The sequence below is a fragment of the Balaenoptera musculus genome, chromosome 3 (genome assembly GCF_009873245.2).
Source record: "Balaenoptera musculus isolate JJ_BM4_2016_0621 chromosome 3, mBalMus1.pri.v3, whole genome shotgun sequence".
In the NCBI taxonomy this organism is placed as follows: Eukaryota; Metazoa; Chordata; class Mammalia; order Artiodactyla; family Balaenopteridae; genus Balaenoptera; species Balaenoptera musculus.
The window spans coordinates 104,581,045-104,597,797 of record NC_045787.1 but is presented as its reverse complement, the minus strand read 5'-3'; the positions used below and the strand labels follow the sequence as shown (position 1 = coordinate 104,597,797).

At 36.9% G+C, this 16,753-nt stretch overlaps 1 protein-coding gene across 1 annotated transcript in view; it reads right to left on the bottom strand.

Moving 5' to 3' along the window:
• Positions 1-455: 455 nt before the first annotated feature.
• PRRC1 (proline rich coiled-coil 1) overlaps positions 456-16,753 on the bottom strand; it is a 44,809-nt gene continuing 28,511 nt past the window's right edge. Inside the window, exon 9 of the mRNA XM_036848008.1 lies at positions 456-3,802. Within this exon, the coding sequence (XP_036703903.1) occupies positions 3,593-3,802 (210 nt within the window). The 3' untranslated portion in view covers positions 456-3,592. The remainder of the gene's footprint in view (positions 3,803-16,753) is intronic.

Sequence of the window (16,753 nt, the reverse complement as noted above, 5' to 3'; positions counted from 1 at the left end):
AGGCCTTAACTTCCTGCCTATTACTACCAATGTATCTTCTCCCCCAAACATTCTGTGTTCTTTAACCTTGAAGTTAAACTCTGGTACACAGTCGACCCTTGAACAACATGGGTTTGCACTGTGCAGGTCCACTTATACACAGATTTTTTTTTCAATAAATAAGCAGAACAGTATTACATAATCAGTGGTTGGTTGATCTCTGATGTGGAATTATGGATATGGAGGGCTAACTGTAAAGTTGTACGTGGACTTGAGACTGCACAGAGGGTCAGCTCCCCTAAAACCCTCATTGTTCAAGGGTCAACTGTATTTGAATGTCACAGGTTCCACTTGAAAGATGGTGTTTTAAGCTGCTATTACATAATTCTTGGCAGCCAGTAGTCAGTTGAGACAAAAAGGAATATGGGTCCTTCTAATATAAATATGATTAGCATTAAAAAAAAAATCACTTGGGATATAAGTCGAGGTATTTTTTATTTATGACATATTTACATACGTACAAAATTGGCTTTATCCAATATATCATCCTGCATAGTATCTTAAAAAACAATACCATATTCTGGGAGTAAAAATCCAAGTTTCTTAATTTATGTATAACCTAACATCTTTTAGAACACAGAATATTACCAATTTGGCTTCACAGAGCACAAATTCCTGTTTAGAATCTTTTCTAGCCAAGGAACAAAGTAAATTCAACAACATCTTAAACTAATTTAGATGACCCTGAGTATATTACTAATTTGCATAATTTTGAATTAATGTATATAATACACTTTCATCTGTACTGTTATCTACTTATATTTACTATCATACTACCATTTTGTCTATATCCATTCATCTCAATTTTCTACCTCATTAATCCTTGAGAGAAAGAACAAAGAATGGGGAAGTAATAATAAGAGACTCAGAGGAGAAAACTAAAGGTATTGGCTCAAACTTTTCCACCCAGAAGTCTGGGGCCCAGCTCTAAGTCCAGGGTTACCTGATAAACTTAATAACAAGATGATATTGATCTGAATAATCTGAGTACCTTCTGTCAATTGAGGCTGATGTAAAATTACTCTTCCTGCATTTCTTCCTGTTCTCTTTCACAGCACTTAATTTAAAAGTATACAAACTTATCAAATTCAGTAAGTAGTTCTGGGAGCACTTCAAAAGAAAAAAAAATAACACAAACATGACCAAAATAGTAGTGGCAAAGTACTGTGTTAAAGATAGGTTGTCCCAAGATGCTCGAGGGTAAAAAAAGCAAAGTCCCCAGCTCAACTCTCCCTAAAAAATGCTAGTCAAGAATTATAAGGAAACAAGCAAGAAAAGAACAGGGCAGCTGGATGATTGGTGAAGGGAGCTGTGGCCTTAGGTTGATGACCAGCATATCTCATGCCAAAATACCAACAGTAAAAGACCTCCTGGCTCACGCTGCCCTGGTGTGTGAGAGGTAATGAGTTACCTTTCTTGCTCCTTGTACAAGAGGGAAATCTAAGAATGAAAAAGTAAACAAGAGGCTGGGAAAGTTGACTGTGGAGTCAGTCATGTACTGATGCCTTTCAAAGATAACTCTGGGCCAAAAAAGGAATAAGGGGCCAGAACGAGATCATGTATTTATCTTTTCCGTCTGCCCTTCCCTAGTCCTCACCCACTCACAAGAGCAGAGGGTGCAAATTACCAGGTGCAGGAAAACCATCTGTACCCAAACCACAGAATAACTCTGCCATTGCTGTTTGGGGATTCGAAGAAAATTGTCCTCTAATGGGATGTCAATGTTAATGATTCTATGAAAACCACCCTCAAAAACATCAACTAAGATATTTGAGACTTGGTAAAATAAAAAGAAAATTTTATCTTTAGGATCTGTAAAATTTCCCTATAATAGGAGGGAAAAAAAGCAGAAATACGAACTACGGACATATGTTCCTTCATACCTAACAGGGATGTGTCATCAGGCCAATGCCATGATAAAGGGTAGCTTTTTAAAATAAAGGATAAAAACAAATGGTAGAGAAAGGCTTCTCTTATTCATGAAAGACGGAGAAAACATAGACGAAGTGCTCCATAAATACCAATAAAAAGGGAAAATAAGTATTCCTCTGTCCCTATTATGCTATAGCAACCGGCTACATCTCTCTTCTTTCTCTCATTACTTTTAATGACACAGAAGTCTGAATTGCACTGAATGACAACTATACAGTGCATAGAAATTAACACATAACACAGATGGAAAATTAGTACTTAATCTTCTCATCCTCAGGTAAAAAAAAAAGCAGAAATCAAACAAGTACTTGAAATGACATTAATACAAAGCAAACATTACATGTAATGATAGCACAGGATAACAGCTTCAATACCTTAAAAGATTTTATAAGATTGTGCTGATTCTTTTACATCTAAAGAATTATATAGAAGAGTAAATAAAAATTAAATTACGTTTATATAAGAAACTATCTTCAAAAAGTTATTTGAACTTTCATACATAGAGTTCAAAAGTATATGACGAACTATTTATTTTTGATTTGTATAAATCCAAAAATGGTAAAATATATTATCTGGGGGAAAAAGAAGCTTTCATTAAATACAAACATAATGGACTAAATAAACCAGATTCACTATAAAATAGTTTCTTGGAAAACTTCCATAAAAAGTAAAGGCAGAATGGCACAAAGTTAGAAAAGCAGTGTTTAAGGCAAACTAAATAAGTAACCTTAAGGTAAGTCATATGATCCCATAAACAAAGTAATTTCCTCTCAAAAATTTCTCTATTAAAGTTGGAGAAATGAATTAAAGCAGAAATAATGGCTGTTGTCAGAGTTTACTTGGAAGCACTGAATACCATTATGCAAAAAACCCAAATGCTTCTAATTTAAATATGCTTGACTCATTTGCCACTTAGTTGTCATAGAGCAATGAAAAAAATAAAATGCATTAGCCCAGTGTTCATCATACAGTATGAATGTGAAATGCTGAAACATTAAAAAAAAAAATTTTTTTTCAGGCTATAAGTGTTATAACATGATAACCAAAAAGAAAATGATCGATTCTGTTATTCTGGCCTATGTTAAAAATATGCACAGACAAGTGCACCATCTCCCTACAAGTAGGTGTCTTAGATTCTCCTGTTGAGCACATGGCTTAGCATCAGACCTGCGATCACATGGACACACGAAAAGCTTCCAAGACGGACAGGGAAGAGGTTAATCGTGAATTAAAAGAAACAATGCTTTTAAACAGTGTTCGGTAAACATGTTCTTTAGTCAACTATTTCTTAAAAAACAAAATAATCAAGTACATATCATTAAGTTAAATATCTTAGCACATGAATTTGCACCTTATAAATTTGGTGTATCAAACTGTCCTATAAAAATATTTATATATTTTTTGAGAACTATGGTACGTGCAATTATATAATCAGAAAAAGGATCTGTTTCTTTTCATCTACTGGAATGACACCATGCCTTTCTAAGAAAGAAAAACTGCAGCCTACAGGAAAATGACCAAAACAGCTGGACTGACTGAAGTTGTCCAGTTTAGGAAGGGACTGGCTCTTCTCCACCAGCAGCTCAAAGTTAGGAAGTGTCAGTATCCCAGGCCAGTCTTCTCACATGGTCCTGGGGGACAGGCGCTGTTTATACATGCCTGCTACCGCTTTGGCTGCACTGTAGATCATCTGCCGACGAGACATGCCAGTGAAAGTCACATGCCAATCAGTCCGGCTGACATTGAGTAAGTTCTTCTCCAGGACTTCTCCCACTGTCACCAAAAGGCCCGACCACCTCAGACTGTAGTCCTGGGGAGTCAGACTTTGAGCCTAAGGAAAAAAGAAACTGATATTTTAATACATTAAAAAACATCACTGGAAGTAGTTATGTCATAAGTGACATTTCAAAGTCTCTCAGGTTACTTTTCATAGAGATTATGACAGACCCTGAGAAACACAGCTACGCTGCCAAATGTATGAAGTTACAAGGCTACAAAAAAAAAAATCAAAACAATATCGCACACATGGACTTGATTACAGTGTCCACACTACGCTCATTTTGTTGTTTAAATACAATCTAAGTCTTAGGGGCTTCCCTGGTGGCGCAGTGGTTGAGAATCTGCCTGCCAATGCAGGGGACATGGGTTCGAGCCCTGGTCTGGGAAGATCCCGCATGCCGCGGAGCAACTGGGCCCGTGAGCCACAAATTACTGAGCCTGCGCGTCTGGAGCCTGTGCTCCGCAACAAGAGAGGCCGCGATAGTGAGAGGCCCGCGCAACGCGATGAAGAGTGGTCCCCACTCGCCGCAATTAGAGAAAGCCCTCGCACAGAAACGAAGACCCAACACAGCAATCAATAAATCAATCAATAAATAAGAACGTGAATTTCTAAAAAAAATATAAATTAAAAAAACCATTTAAAAAAAAAATACAATCTAAGTCTTAAAGCTAATGACTCTATCTAACGGAGCTCAGTGTCAGAGGGCCTAAGTGTCAGTTCTATATTCAGTGTCACTTTAGGTTAATAATAAAATTAGTGCTAAAATAGAAATGTTACTTTTATCTTTTTACAGTAATAAAATTCCTACCAGAAAGAGAGATAATACTGCATATTAAGGCTTCAACCCTATCAGAAAAGAATTGTTAAATTAATTTGCAGAAAAGTATTCCTGGAAACTTCATTTATGTGTGAATAAGTTAGTACCAATATATATCAAATAACATCCAGTCCAGGAGAGAGCATCCACCACTGTTACATCACTTGTACTTGACCCAGCCTATATCTGCTCCATGGAAATCATTTATTCACCTACACAGGAATGAAAAAACAAACTCATTGCCTGACATCCAAGAATGATAGAGTTTTCTGGCTTTAGGGTGGTAAGTATAGTCCAGAGGAGTATATCCATATGTAGAAAGGACCCATGCAGTGATTCCCAAATGTGCTATATACTGCAGTCACCTGGGATGCATTTTTTTTTTTTTTTTTTTTAACAAAACCAGTTTTCATGCTCCACCTAAGACCAATGAATTGGAAACTCACAGATGGTTCCAAGAGAAAGAGCACAATACTTATAAAACAGTTTCCGAGAAAATTTGCTGTGGACAGCCCAGCAGCTGGGGAGCCTGCTCTGTCTTCCCTTCCACAGGGTACATGCACTATCAGTATTCTACTATGTTTCAAAGAGAGACAGTAGATAAACCACTATGGTCCTCAGAACTGTGTTTCTCAAATGCGATGTGCACATGAAGCATCTGGGGAGCTTCTAAAGTTGCAGATCCTAATTCCATAGCCTTAGGTTAGGGCCTAAGAGTCTACTTTTTTTTTTTAAGACTAAATGGGCAATGCACAAATCCTTTTTTTCCAGTTTTGACATAAAATTGACATATATCACTATTTAAGTTTAAGATGTACACCACAATGGTTTCACTTACATTTATTGTGAAATGATTACCATGATAATCTCCCCATATTTAGATACAATAAAAAGAAGCAAAAAAAGAAAAAAACCTTTTTTCTTTATGACAAGACCTCTTAGGATCTACTCTCTTAACAACTTTCATATGTATCATACAATAGTGTTAACTACAGTCACCATCCTATACATTATATCCTCAGTACTTATTTCTCCCGTAACTGGAAGTTTGTACCTTATGACCACCTTTCTCCTACCACCCTTCCTCAAGTGTGCATTTTTAGCAAGTTCCCAGGTGATGATTATGATGCTAGGCCTAGGATCATACTTTTAAGGATCAAAATACTTGACATTAACAGCAAACATCCAGAAACTGGGTTTTTAATTGGGGGAGGAGGGATCATTTATATTTGTTTAACCAGCATAAACTGTATAAAAATTTTTCCTGATTTTCACTAATATATTGATACATGCTGATTATAATCCCCTTAAGGGCTGATTTCTAGTCTCTTAAATTCTCTTAAAAAATTTCAACTACAAGGGAACACGGAATTGAACATCTCGCAGTGGATAAAACAAGAAACAGAGTAGAACTGAAGAGCAAGGATAAGAGGAAGGAATCTCAATACCTGTACTTTTGTATCTCAACTTTGTACCTTGTAAAAGAAATGAAATGACAGCAGAAATGGCAAAACAAAAAGCAAACGACACTCTTTGAATACCACTGTTCACAGTTAACCACATTAAGAGCTTGTGTGTACTTTTCCAGGTCTTTTTTTCCTATTCATTTATATACATTTTAAAGTATATATGGGTATATGTGTGTGTATATATATGGATACTACATGCAGTTTATTTTCACTTAGCAATGTCATAGACAAATTTGAATATTAGTATATATAGTTTTGTTTTATTAGTATATATACTTTTGATGCTTTGTTCCTTGAGCGTAATGTCTGTTTCTTTCCAATATATATTTTTAAAAACAGAATAAAAATTGTCCTTGCAGTGATCAGACATCTAACAAAAGAGTCACCAACATTTTCTGAAAAGGGCCACATAGTAAATATCTTAGGCTTTGTGGGCCAGTCTCTATAGCAACTACTCAATTCTCCTGCTGTAGCAAAAAAGCAGCCGTCAACAGTATGTAAACAAACGGGCCCAGGTATGTTCTTTACAAAAAAAAACTTCTTTACAAAAACAGGGGTCAGGCCAGATTTGGCTGTAAGACCTTTTTCTTTTTTTTTTTTTGTGCTAGTCCCTGATTTCAAGCAATGTAAGAATGACAGTGATAGAAGCAGCCTTCCAATTACAGGGTTCCTAATGTTTTACCATTAGATCTGATTTTTGCTTTGACTTTCCAGTATACACATACCCTTCTAATCCTAATTAGCTAAGAGTTATTAGCATGGTTGTAATTTCTTTTTTTTTCTTTTTAATTTTTATTGGAGTGTAATTGATTTACAATGTTGTGTTAGTTTCAGGTGTACAGCGAAGTGAATCAGTTATACATATATCCACTCTTTTTTAGATTCCTTTCCATTATAGGCCATCAGAGAGTACTGAATAGAGTTCCCTGTGGTATACAGTAGGTTCTTATTAGTTATCTATTTCAATATATAGTAGTGTTTATATGTCAATCCCAATCTCCCAATTTATCCCTTCCCCCCTACCCCCTTGGTAACCATAAGTTTGTTTTCTACATCTGTGACTCTGTTTCTGTTGTAAATAAGTTCATTTGTACCCTTTTTGTATATTCCACATATAAGCTATATCATATGATATTTTTCTTTCTCTGTCTTACTTCACTTAGTATGACAATCTCTAGGTCCATCCATGTTGCTGCAAATGGCATTATTTTGTTCTTTTTTATGGCTGCATAATATTCCATTGCATACATGTACCACATCTTCTTTATCCATGGACATTTAGGTTGCTTCCATGTCCTGGCTATTGTAAATAGTGCTGCAATGAACATTGAGGTGCATGTATCTTTTCGAATTATGGTTTGCTTCCGGATATATGCTCAAGAGTGGATTGCCGGATCATATAGTAGCTCTATTTTTAGTGTTTTAAGGAACCTCCACACTATTCTCCATGTGGCTGTACCAATTTACATTCCCACCAACAGTGTAGGAGGGTTCCCTTTTCTCCACACCCTCTCCAGCATTTATTATTTGTAGACTTTTTGATGATGGCCATTCTGACCAGGGTGAGGTGGTACCTCACTGTAGTTTTGATTTGCATTTCTCTAATAATTAATGATGTTGAGCATCTTTTCATGTGCTTTTTACCCATCTGTATGTCTTCTTTGTAGAAATGTCTATTTGGGTCTTCTGCCCATTTTTTTGATTGGGTTATGTGTTTTTTTTATATTGAGCTGCGTGAGCTGTCTGTATATTTTGGAGATTAATCCCTTGTCAGTTGCTTCATTTGCAAATACCTTCTCCCATTCTGAGGGCTGTCTTTTCATTTTGTTTATGGCTTCCTTTGCTGTGCAAAAGCTTTTAAGTTTAATTAGGTCCCATTTGTTTATTTTTGGTTTTATTTCCATTACTCTAGGAGGTGGATTGAAAAAGATCTTGCTGTGATTTATGTCAAAGAGTGTTCTGCCTGTTTTCCTCTAAGAGTTTTATAGTATATGGTCTTACATTTAGGTCTTTAATCCATTTTGAGTTTATTTTTGTTATGGTGTTAGAGAATGTTCTAATTTCATTCTTTTACATGTAGCTGTCCAGTTTTCCCAGCACCACTTACTGAAGAGACTGTCTTTTCTCCATTGTATATCCTTGCCTCCTTTGTCATAGATTAGTTGACCATAGGTGCATGGGTTTATCTCTGGGCTTTCTATCCTGTTCCATTGATCTATATTTCTGTTTTTGTGCCAGTACCATACTGTCTTGATTACTGTAGCTTTGTAGTATAGTCTGAAGTCAGAGAGCCTGATTCCTCCAGCTCCGTTTTTCTTTCTCGAGATTGCTTTGGCTGTTTGAGGTCTTTTGTGTTTCCACACAAATTGTAAAATTTTTTCTTCTAATTCTGTGAAAAATGCCATTGGTAATTTGATAGGGATTGCATTAAATCTGTAGATTGTTTTGTATAGTATAGTCATTTTCACAATATTGATTCTTCCAATCCAAGAACATGGTATATCCCCACCTGTTCGTGTAATCTTTGATTTCTTTCATCAGTATCTTATAGTTTTCTGAGTACAGGTCTTTTACCTCATTAGGTAGGTTTATTCCTAGGTATTTTATTATTTTTGATGTGATGGTAAATGGGGTTGTTTCCTTAATTTCTCTTTCTGACCTTTCATTGTTAGTGTATAGGAATACAAGAGATTTCTGTGTATTAATTTTGTATCCTGCATCTTTACCAAATTCATTGATTAGCTCTAGTAGTTTTCTGGTAGCATCTTTAGGATTTTGTATGTATAGTATCATGTCATCTGCAAACAGTGACAGTTTTACTTCTTTTCCAATTTGGATTCCTTTTATTTCTTTTTCTTCTCTGATTGCCGTGGCTAGGACTTCCAAAACTATGTTGAATAACAGTCGTGAGAATGGACATCCTCGTCTTGTTCCTGATCTTAGAGGAAATGCTTTCAGTTTTTCACTGTTGAGAACGATGTTTGCTGTGGGTTTGTTGTATATGGCCTTTATTATGTTGAGGTAGGTTCCCTCAATGCCCACTTTCTGGAGTTTTTATCATAAGCAGGTGTTGAATTTTGTCAAAAGCTTTTTCTGTATCTATTGAGATGATCATATGGTTTTTATTCTTCAGCTTGTTAATGTGGTGTATCACACTGATTTGTGGAAATTGAAAACACCTTGCATCCCTGGATAAATCCCACTAGATCATGGTGTATGATCCTTTTAATGTGTTGTTGGATTCTGTTTGCTAGTATTTTGTTTAGGATATTTGCATCTATGTTCATCACTGATATCGGCCTGTAATTTTCTTTTTTTGGGATAACTTTGTCTGGTTTTGGTAGCAGGGTGATGGTGGCCCTGTAGAATGAGCTTAGGAGTGTTCTTTCCTCTGCAATTTTTTGGAAGAGTTTCAGAAGGGTAGGTGTCAACTCTTCTCTGAATGTTTCATAGAATTCGCCTGTGAAGCCATCCGGTCCTGGCCTTTTGTTTGCTGTTAGATTTTTAATCACAGTTTCAATTTCAGTACTTGTGAGTCATATCTTCTATTTCTTCATGGTTCAGTCTTGGAAGGTTATACCTTTCTTATCTGTCCATTTTTTCTAGGTTGTCCATTTTATTGGCATATAGTTGCTTGTAGTAGTCTCTTATGATCCTTTGTATTTCTGTGGCATCTGTTGCAACTTCTTTTTCATTTCTAATTTTATTGATTTGCACCCTCTCCGTTTTTTCTTGATGACTCTGGCTAAAGATTTATCAATTTTGTTTATCTTTTCAAAGAACCAGCTTTTAGTTTCATTGATCTTTTCTATTTTTTCTTCATCTCTATTTTATTGGGTTGGTCAAAAAGTTCGTTCAGTTTTAAGTAAAAATAAAAGACACATTTTTTCATTTTCACCAAGAATTTTATTGAACAATGTATTTACTAACCGAATGAACTTTTTGGCCAGCCCAATATTTATTTTTGCTCTGATCTTTATGATTTATTTCCTTTTGCTAATTTAGGGGTTTTTTTGTTGTTGTTCTTCTTCTTTCTCTAGTTGCCCAACAAGGTGGAAATTTTAAAAAGTTGTGAAGACATAGGTGAATAAAGTAAATTTTGATTGGGATGAAACAGAGGAAACAGAGGAGATTCACAGAACTTATCCCAGCAGGTTGGAAATCTTCAGATGGCCATTAAGAAACAGGACGAATAAAACAGACATAGGTGGGATTAAAACAGAGGTTTTAACACAGCACTACCAAAGGTTGAGTGGGACTCCCTGCTGGTTCCCCAACATTGAAGGGCCCCAAATAAGTCTGCTCTATTTATCCTAGTTAGGAGAAATTTTAAAAGTCTGAAAGTAAAAATAACAATGAGATATTTAAGCAGCAATCAATTGGGGCAGTGACTAGGCAGATTAATCAAGATGAAGACTGACAAATGGGCCAAAACCCCTTGGCTCAATCCCTAGCTGGGGACCCAAAGACTTTTGTACAAGAGTGAGTAAAATGGTTGAGTGGAGAAGAGAAGCTTCCAGGACTAGAAACAGGAGTCCCTTGAGCTGTGTTACCAAAGTCCACTGGTGAAGGCCTGATGTGTGCTACAATTAGACTGAAAGAAAGTTAAAAATGTAATGGTTGATAGGATTATGAAAGTTGAATGTTTAAGCAAGTATAACATAAGGAAGTGTGTCTCCTTTACCTGGATGGATATTTGGCTGGGGGACACTTCCCCTACCTAGTATTACAAAACCAAAACCCACTGATGAAGTCTCAATGGGGGCTACAGTGAGGAACATAAGTGATGATGGAATTACAGTGTAAGTTTGTAGGAGACTTGGTGTTTTTGAACTGGTTTTATGTGAAGTGACTGTGTTTTTTTCTACCTGATTATATTTTGGGGATGGACACTGTATCTCACTAGAGAACGTTTCCCTTATCTAGTATTGTAAAACAGAAGGGATGGAAAGCCACCCTTCAAGCATTATTAACTGGACATGCTATATGGAACCAGTAAGATTGTCTGAGCCTGCAGTGTGGAATAGAAGTTGGAGTGCTGGTAGGGACAAAATTCTCTGCGCCACAGCCCTATGTGGAACGTAGACTGAGGCTTATGGCAAAAATCTGTGAGTGCCTCCCAGCAATGACTACTTGAACTTCGAACTAGAGAATTTCCATTTGAGGGGTGTTTACTACCTAGCCACTGGACATTATTAATTGAAGCTACTCATATGACTAAAGGACATAAAATGATATTGAAATGTGAAATACCCGAAATGTCTGGGATGATGGAGAAACACCCTAATAGGGATGGCAGGGCCCGGAAGAGTTCCACCATAATGGAAACGGTTTATACAGGATCATGCTGTCTGGGGAATATAGGAAGGAGACTAACAAGCTCGATGTCTCTTTTCCTCTAGGACAGATTTTGGAGTCACCCGAGAAGCTGCCGGAACCGACTGCCATGTAGAGAGTGACCTATGAACAGCTCTTAACTGAACAACCAAGAGCTGCTTGGTTTATGGGTAGCAGTTCCAAGGTGGATGGATAACATACTATTTGGAAGTCCACTGCTCTGACTGAGGAAGGTAAAAACAAATCAGATGGGCAAGGCTGAACTGCATGCTCTTTTCCCAGCAGTGATGAAAGAACTGAACAGTGATATAATCTCCTATCTTCTGCTTTTTACTGAGTCATGGGCAGTGGTCAATGGCCTGGCCATATGGTCAGGCAGGAGGGCAGTGGAAACCTGGCCTATTAAAAGGATGCCCATATGGGACACACAACCCTGTGGAAATCACTGTGGGAATTGGAGGGATGCATTAAAGTAGAACATGTTGATGCCCATCAGAAGAACTCCTTTCCAGGCTTGGAAGGTGAGTGGAATCAACAAGCAGATATCCCCTTGCTCTCTCTCAAGACGACCACCTGGGTCCATGAAGTGAGTGAATATGGGGTTAGTGCAGCAATGCAGAGATGGGCTGAATCTAGACACATTCTTCTTGTACACTCTGAGGCAGAAAATGCCAATAAAAACTTCTGTCGACCAGCAAAAAAGACAGAGACTGCAGATGGCTATGTGGCAGATTTCCTGTTGGGAAGGCCCTGAACATAGCTAGCAAGTTAGTTGGTAGCCCTGGGGGACTACAAACGGTTCTTCACAGGTAGAGACAGTGACTCTAGGCAGGGCTTTTCTTACCCAGTGGTAGAGGCAAATGCTCAGTTACAGTTTTTGGTTCAGTACTCTATGTTTTGTTTTGTTTTTTTAACACCTTTACTGTAACTGTTTTTAATCTTTGTTACAATTCCTAAGGGCCTATAGGGCAAGGTGTGCCTTCACTTCATCTGAAAAAATGGGGCTAACAGTGATTGCTGCTATATGGGCTGGTGGTAAAGACAGCCCACCTGTTCTGCACCTATGTAACCTTAACTTATCTGAATAGAAGTGGATGAGGGGGAGGCACCTGCTAGACTAGTATTGCTGTCTGTAATCTAGACCAGCACAGTGGCTGAACCTAATGTCCCTTCCAAAGGTGGAAAAGTTTGGGTATGAATGGAGAAAAGGAAAAAAAAAAAAAAGGCTCAGAGCAAGAGATGATACCATCTCTTAGCTCTATTACACCACATGCCTGAAAGGGTGAAGCCATATACTGTATCTCTGGCACCACTCCTGCTGTTTTTTTCAATTGAAGTATAGTTGGTTTACAATGTTGGGTTAGTTTCAGGTATACAGCAAAATGATTCATTTATACATATGTATGTACAGATCTATTCTTTTTTGGATTCTTTTTCATTATAGATTACTACAAGATATTGAATACTGTATAGCACAGGAAACTGTAAGTCCTTGTTATCTACTTTTTATATAGTAGTGTGTATCTGTTAACCCCAAACTCCTGATTTACCTCCTTGCCCCACCCCCCCACTATCCCCTTTGGTAACCAAAAGTTTGTTTTCTATGTCTCTATTTCTGTTTTCTAAATAAGTTCATTTGTACCATACTTTTTTACATATAAGTGATATGTATTTGTCTTTCTCTGTCTGACTTACTTCACTTAGTATGATAATCTCTAGGTCCATCCATGTTGCTGCAAAATGACATTATTTCATTCTTCTTAATGGCTGAGTAATATTCCATTGTATATATGTACACCACATCTTCTTTATCCAGTCATCTGTTGATGAACATTTAGGTTGATTCCATGCCCTGGCAATTGTAAATAGTGCTGCTGTGAACACAGGGGTGCATGTATCTTTTCAAATTAGAGTTTTTGTCTTTTCCAGGTATATGCCCAGGAGTTGGATTGCAGGATCATATGGTAGCTCTATTTTTAGTTTTTTTATGGACCCTCCATACTGTTCTCCATAATGGCTGTACCAATTTACATTCCCACCAACAATGCAGGAGAGTTCCCTTTTCTCCACACCCTCTCCAGCATTTATTATTTGTAGACTTCTTGATGACAGCCATTCTGACTGGTGGGAGGTGATAACCTCATTGTGGTTTTGATTTGCATTTCTCTAATAATTATTGATGTTGAGCATCTTTTCATGTGCCTGTTGGTCATCTGTATGTCTTCTTTGAAGAAATGTCTCTTTGGGTCTTCTGCCCATTTTTTGATTGGGTTGTTTTTTTGTGGTAGAGTTTTATGAGCTGTTTGTATATTTTGGAGAGTAATCCCTGTTGGTTGCTTCCTTTGCAAATATTTTCTCCCATTCTGCAGGTTGTCTTTTCGTTTTGTTCATGGTTTCCTTTGCTGTGCAAAAGCTTTTAAGTTTCATTAGGTCCCATTTGTTTATTTTTGGTTTTATTTCCATTACTCTGGGAGATGGATCCAAAAAAATATTGCTGTGATTTACGTCAAAGAGTCTTCTGCCTATGTGTTCCTCTAAGAGTTTTATAGTATCCCGTGTTACATTTAGGTCTTTAATCCACTTTTGAGTTTATTTTTGTACATGTTGTTAGAGAATGTTCTAATTTCATTCTTTTACATGTAGCTGTCTACTTTTTCCAGCACCACTTATTGAAGAGACTTTCTCCATTGTATATTCTTACCTCCTTTGCTGTAGATAAACCGACACACCTGTGGTCAATTAATTTCCAGACTTTCTTTCCTGTTACATTAAATCTGTGTGTGTATTTTGTGCCAGTACCATACTGTTTTGATGACTGTAGCTTTGTGGCATAGTCTGAAGTCAGGGAGTGTGATTCCTCCAGCTTCATTCTTCTTAAGATTGTTTTGGCTATTTAGGGGTCTTTTGTGTTTCCATCCAAATTTTAAAATTATTTGTTCTAGTTCTGTGAAAAACGTCACTGGTAATTTGACAGGGATTGCACTGAATCTGTAGATTGCCTTAGGTAGTATGGTCATTTTAACAATATTGATTCTTCTATCCAAAACCATGGTATCTTTCCATTTGTTTGTGTCATCTTCAATTTCTTTCATCAGAGTCTTATTTGGAGTACAGGTCTTTTGCCTCCTTACATAGGTTGATCCCTACGTATCTTATGCATTTTGATGTGAATGGTAAATGGGATTGTTTCATTAATTTCTTCCTTAATTTCTCTTTCTGAGAACTTAAGAAAACAATTTCCACTCCTGCTTTTGAAACCTGCAAACCCGTGTGCCCTCATGCTGGGAGACATTCTCATGATATGACAATGTACTAAATAGTTATTAATGACAAACTGGGATGCCAGTAATGTGCCAGTATCATTTAACATTTATGACTGTTTTACTATAAGGGATCCATGTTCGAAGACCAGGGAGTGGATTGTGATATTTTGATTTATAAAATATTTATCTGGTCTTCAACATCAGTTTCTGGCACAGAGCTCCTAGGAACTTGGCTGGTTGCCAAGGGAATCAACTATGTGATCAGAGGGTTGGAACTTTCAGTCCCATTTATTCTTCCCCACCAGGCCCCCTGCACCTCTGAAGAGGGGACCGGAGGTTTGAATCAATCACCAATAGCCAATGATTTAACCAATCATGCCCATCTAATGAGGCCTCCATAAAAACCTAAAAAGGATAGGGTTTAGACAGTTTCTTGGTTGGTGAAGGTGTGGAGATTTGGAGAGAGTGGAGCACTAGGAGAGGGTATGGAAGCTCCACCTCCTTTCTCCATAGCTTGCCCTATGCATCTCTTCCATCTGGCTGCTGCTGACTTACTTATATCCTTTTATAATAAACCTGTGATCTAGGGTGAAGTGGGTTTCCTGCATTCTGTGAGCTACTCTAGCAAACTGATCAAACCCAAAGAGCAGGTTATGAGAATCTCTGATTTCCTCTGATATACAGCCAGTCAGTCACAAGTTCAGGTAACAACCTGAACTTGTGATTGATAGATGTCTGGAAAGGAGGGGCGCAGGCAGTCTTGTAGGACTGAGCCCTTAACCTGTGGGATCTGACACTATTTCTAGGCAGAAAGGTGTCAGAATTGAGTTGAATTATAGGATATCCAGCTGGTACAGGAGAACTGCTAGGTGGCATGGGGAAAACTACCCCCACACACACTGGAATTCGTTTCAGAACTCTTTCTAATGTTCTAATACATTTCAAAATTTTTATTAGTTTTACCGTTTACTTCTTAAGTGATACTATATTATAATTTATTTTTTGGTTAGGTTACAAGCTAGTCTCACGGAATAAAATGGAAAACTTTCTACCTCTATGCATGAGAATCATGTATCCTTTGAATACCTTGTAGACCTCACAACACCATTAAAACTCAGTGATTTTTTTGGAGCTAGATGAAACTCTTGCATCAAAAGGCTTCACTAAGATAATTAGGTTAAATCATATGAAACTGCCAAAATTTGACTGGTTTTGACTTCAATGAGCAATTTTGTATGGTTCAACCTAATGGTTATAAACTGCCATTGTTGATTCAAGAATATTTTTCTAGAAAATCAACCGTTTTCTGTAATTTTTCTAAATTATTGGTATAACAGTGTACATAGTATTTGTTTACAATCTTTTAATCACCTTCACATTGGAGTGAGTTTAATACTGCCATGTATAAAAATGTTTTCTTCAACTTCTGAAGAGAAATTTTGGTAAAATTATGGTATAAGTAAGTAAGTAAAGGTTCAATAAACTTAAAAATTCCAAGCATAAATTCTTATTCCCCATCTAACCTGTAAACCCCTAAGAAGGCCACAGGTTGCTTTCAGGGGCTCTGTAAACATGTGAGCCAAATTTATATGTGAGTGCATACATCATACATGCATGCTCTTGGGGGAAAACCCAGTAGCTTTAGCAAATTCTCAAATACCTAAAGTGCCAAATAACTTTAGAGAGTTTTGAAATGACATTTAACAAGGTACATACATAAAAATTGATGTAAATTCTATTAAATGGAAGACAGGAAAAATACCATTTAAGAGTACAAAGATTCCAATGTAAACAAACTCTTACATTCTATTTCATTTAAGAAAGGATTAAAAGAAGTACATAAAAATATAGAAGGAATGAAAACCATTTTATATTAATGCTAACATTCTTCTGGAAACTATGTGGATAGGTAAACATTTTTCAACAAACCGAAAAGACGTGACTATCATCCAAGGTTTGTAAACTTCTAAATGTGTTTCCACATGTTTTTAAAGATGAACAAACTAAAGAGGAAGATGAGGACAAAGAAAAAGGAACTAGAGTAACAGGGGAAAATAAAATTGTGAGATAAAGGAGACAGTTAATGAAAGGTGAACATAAAACCAGAATAGGTAAA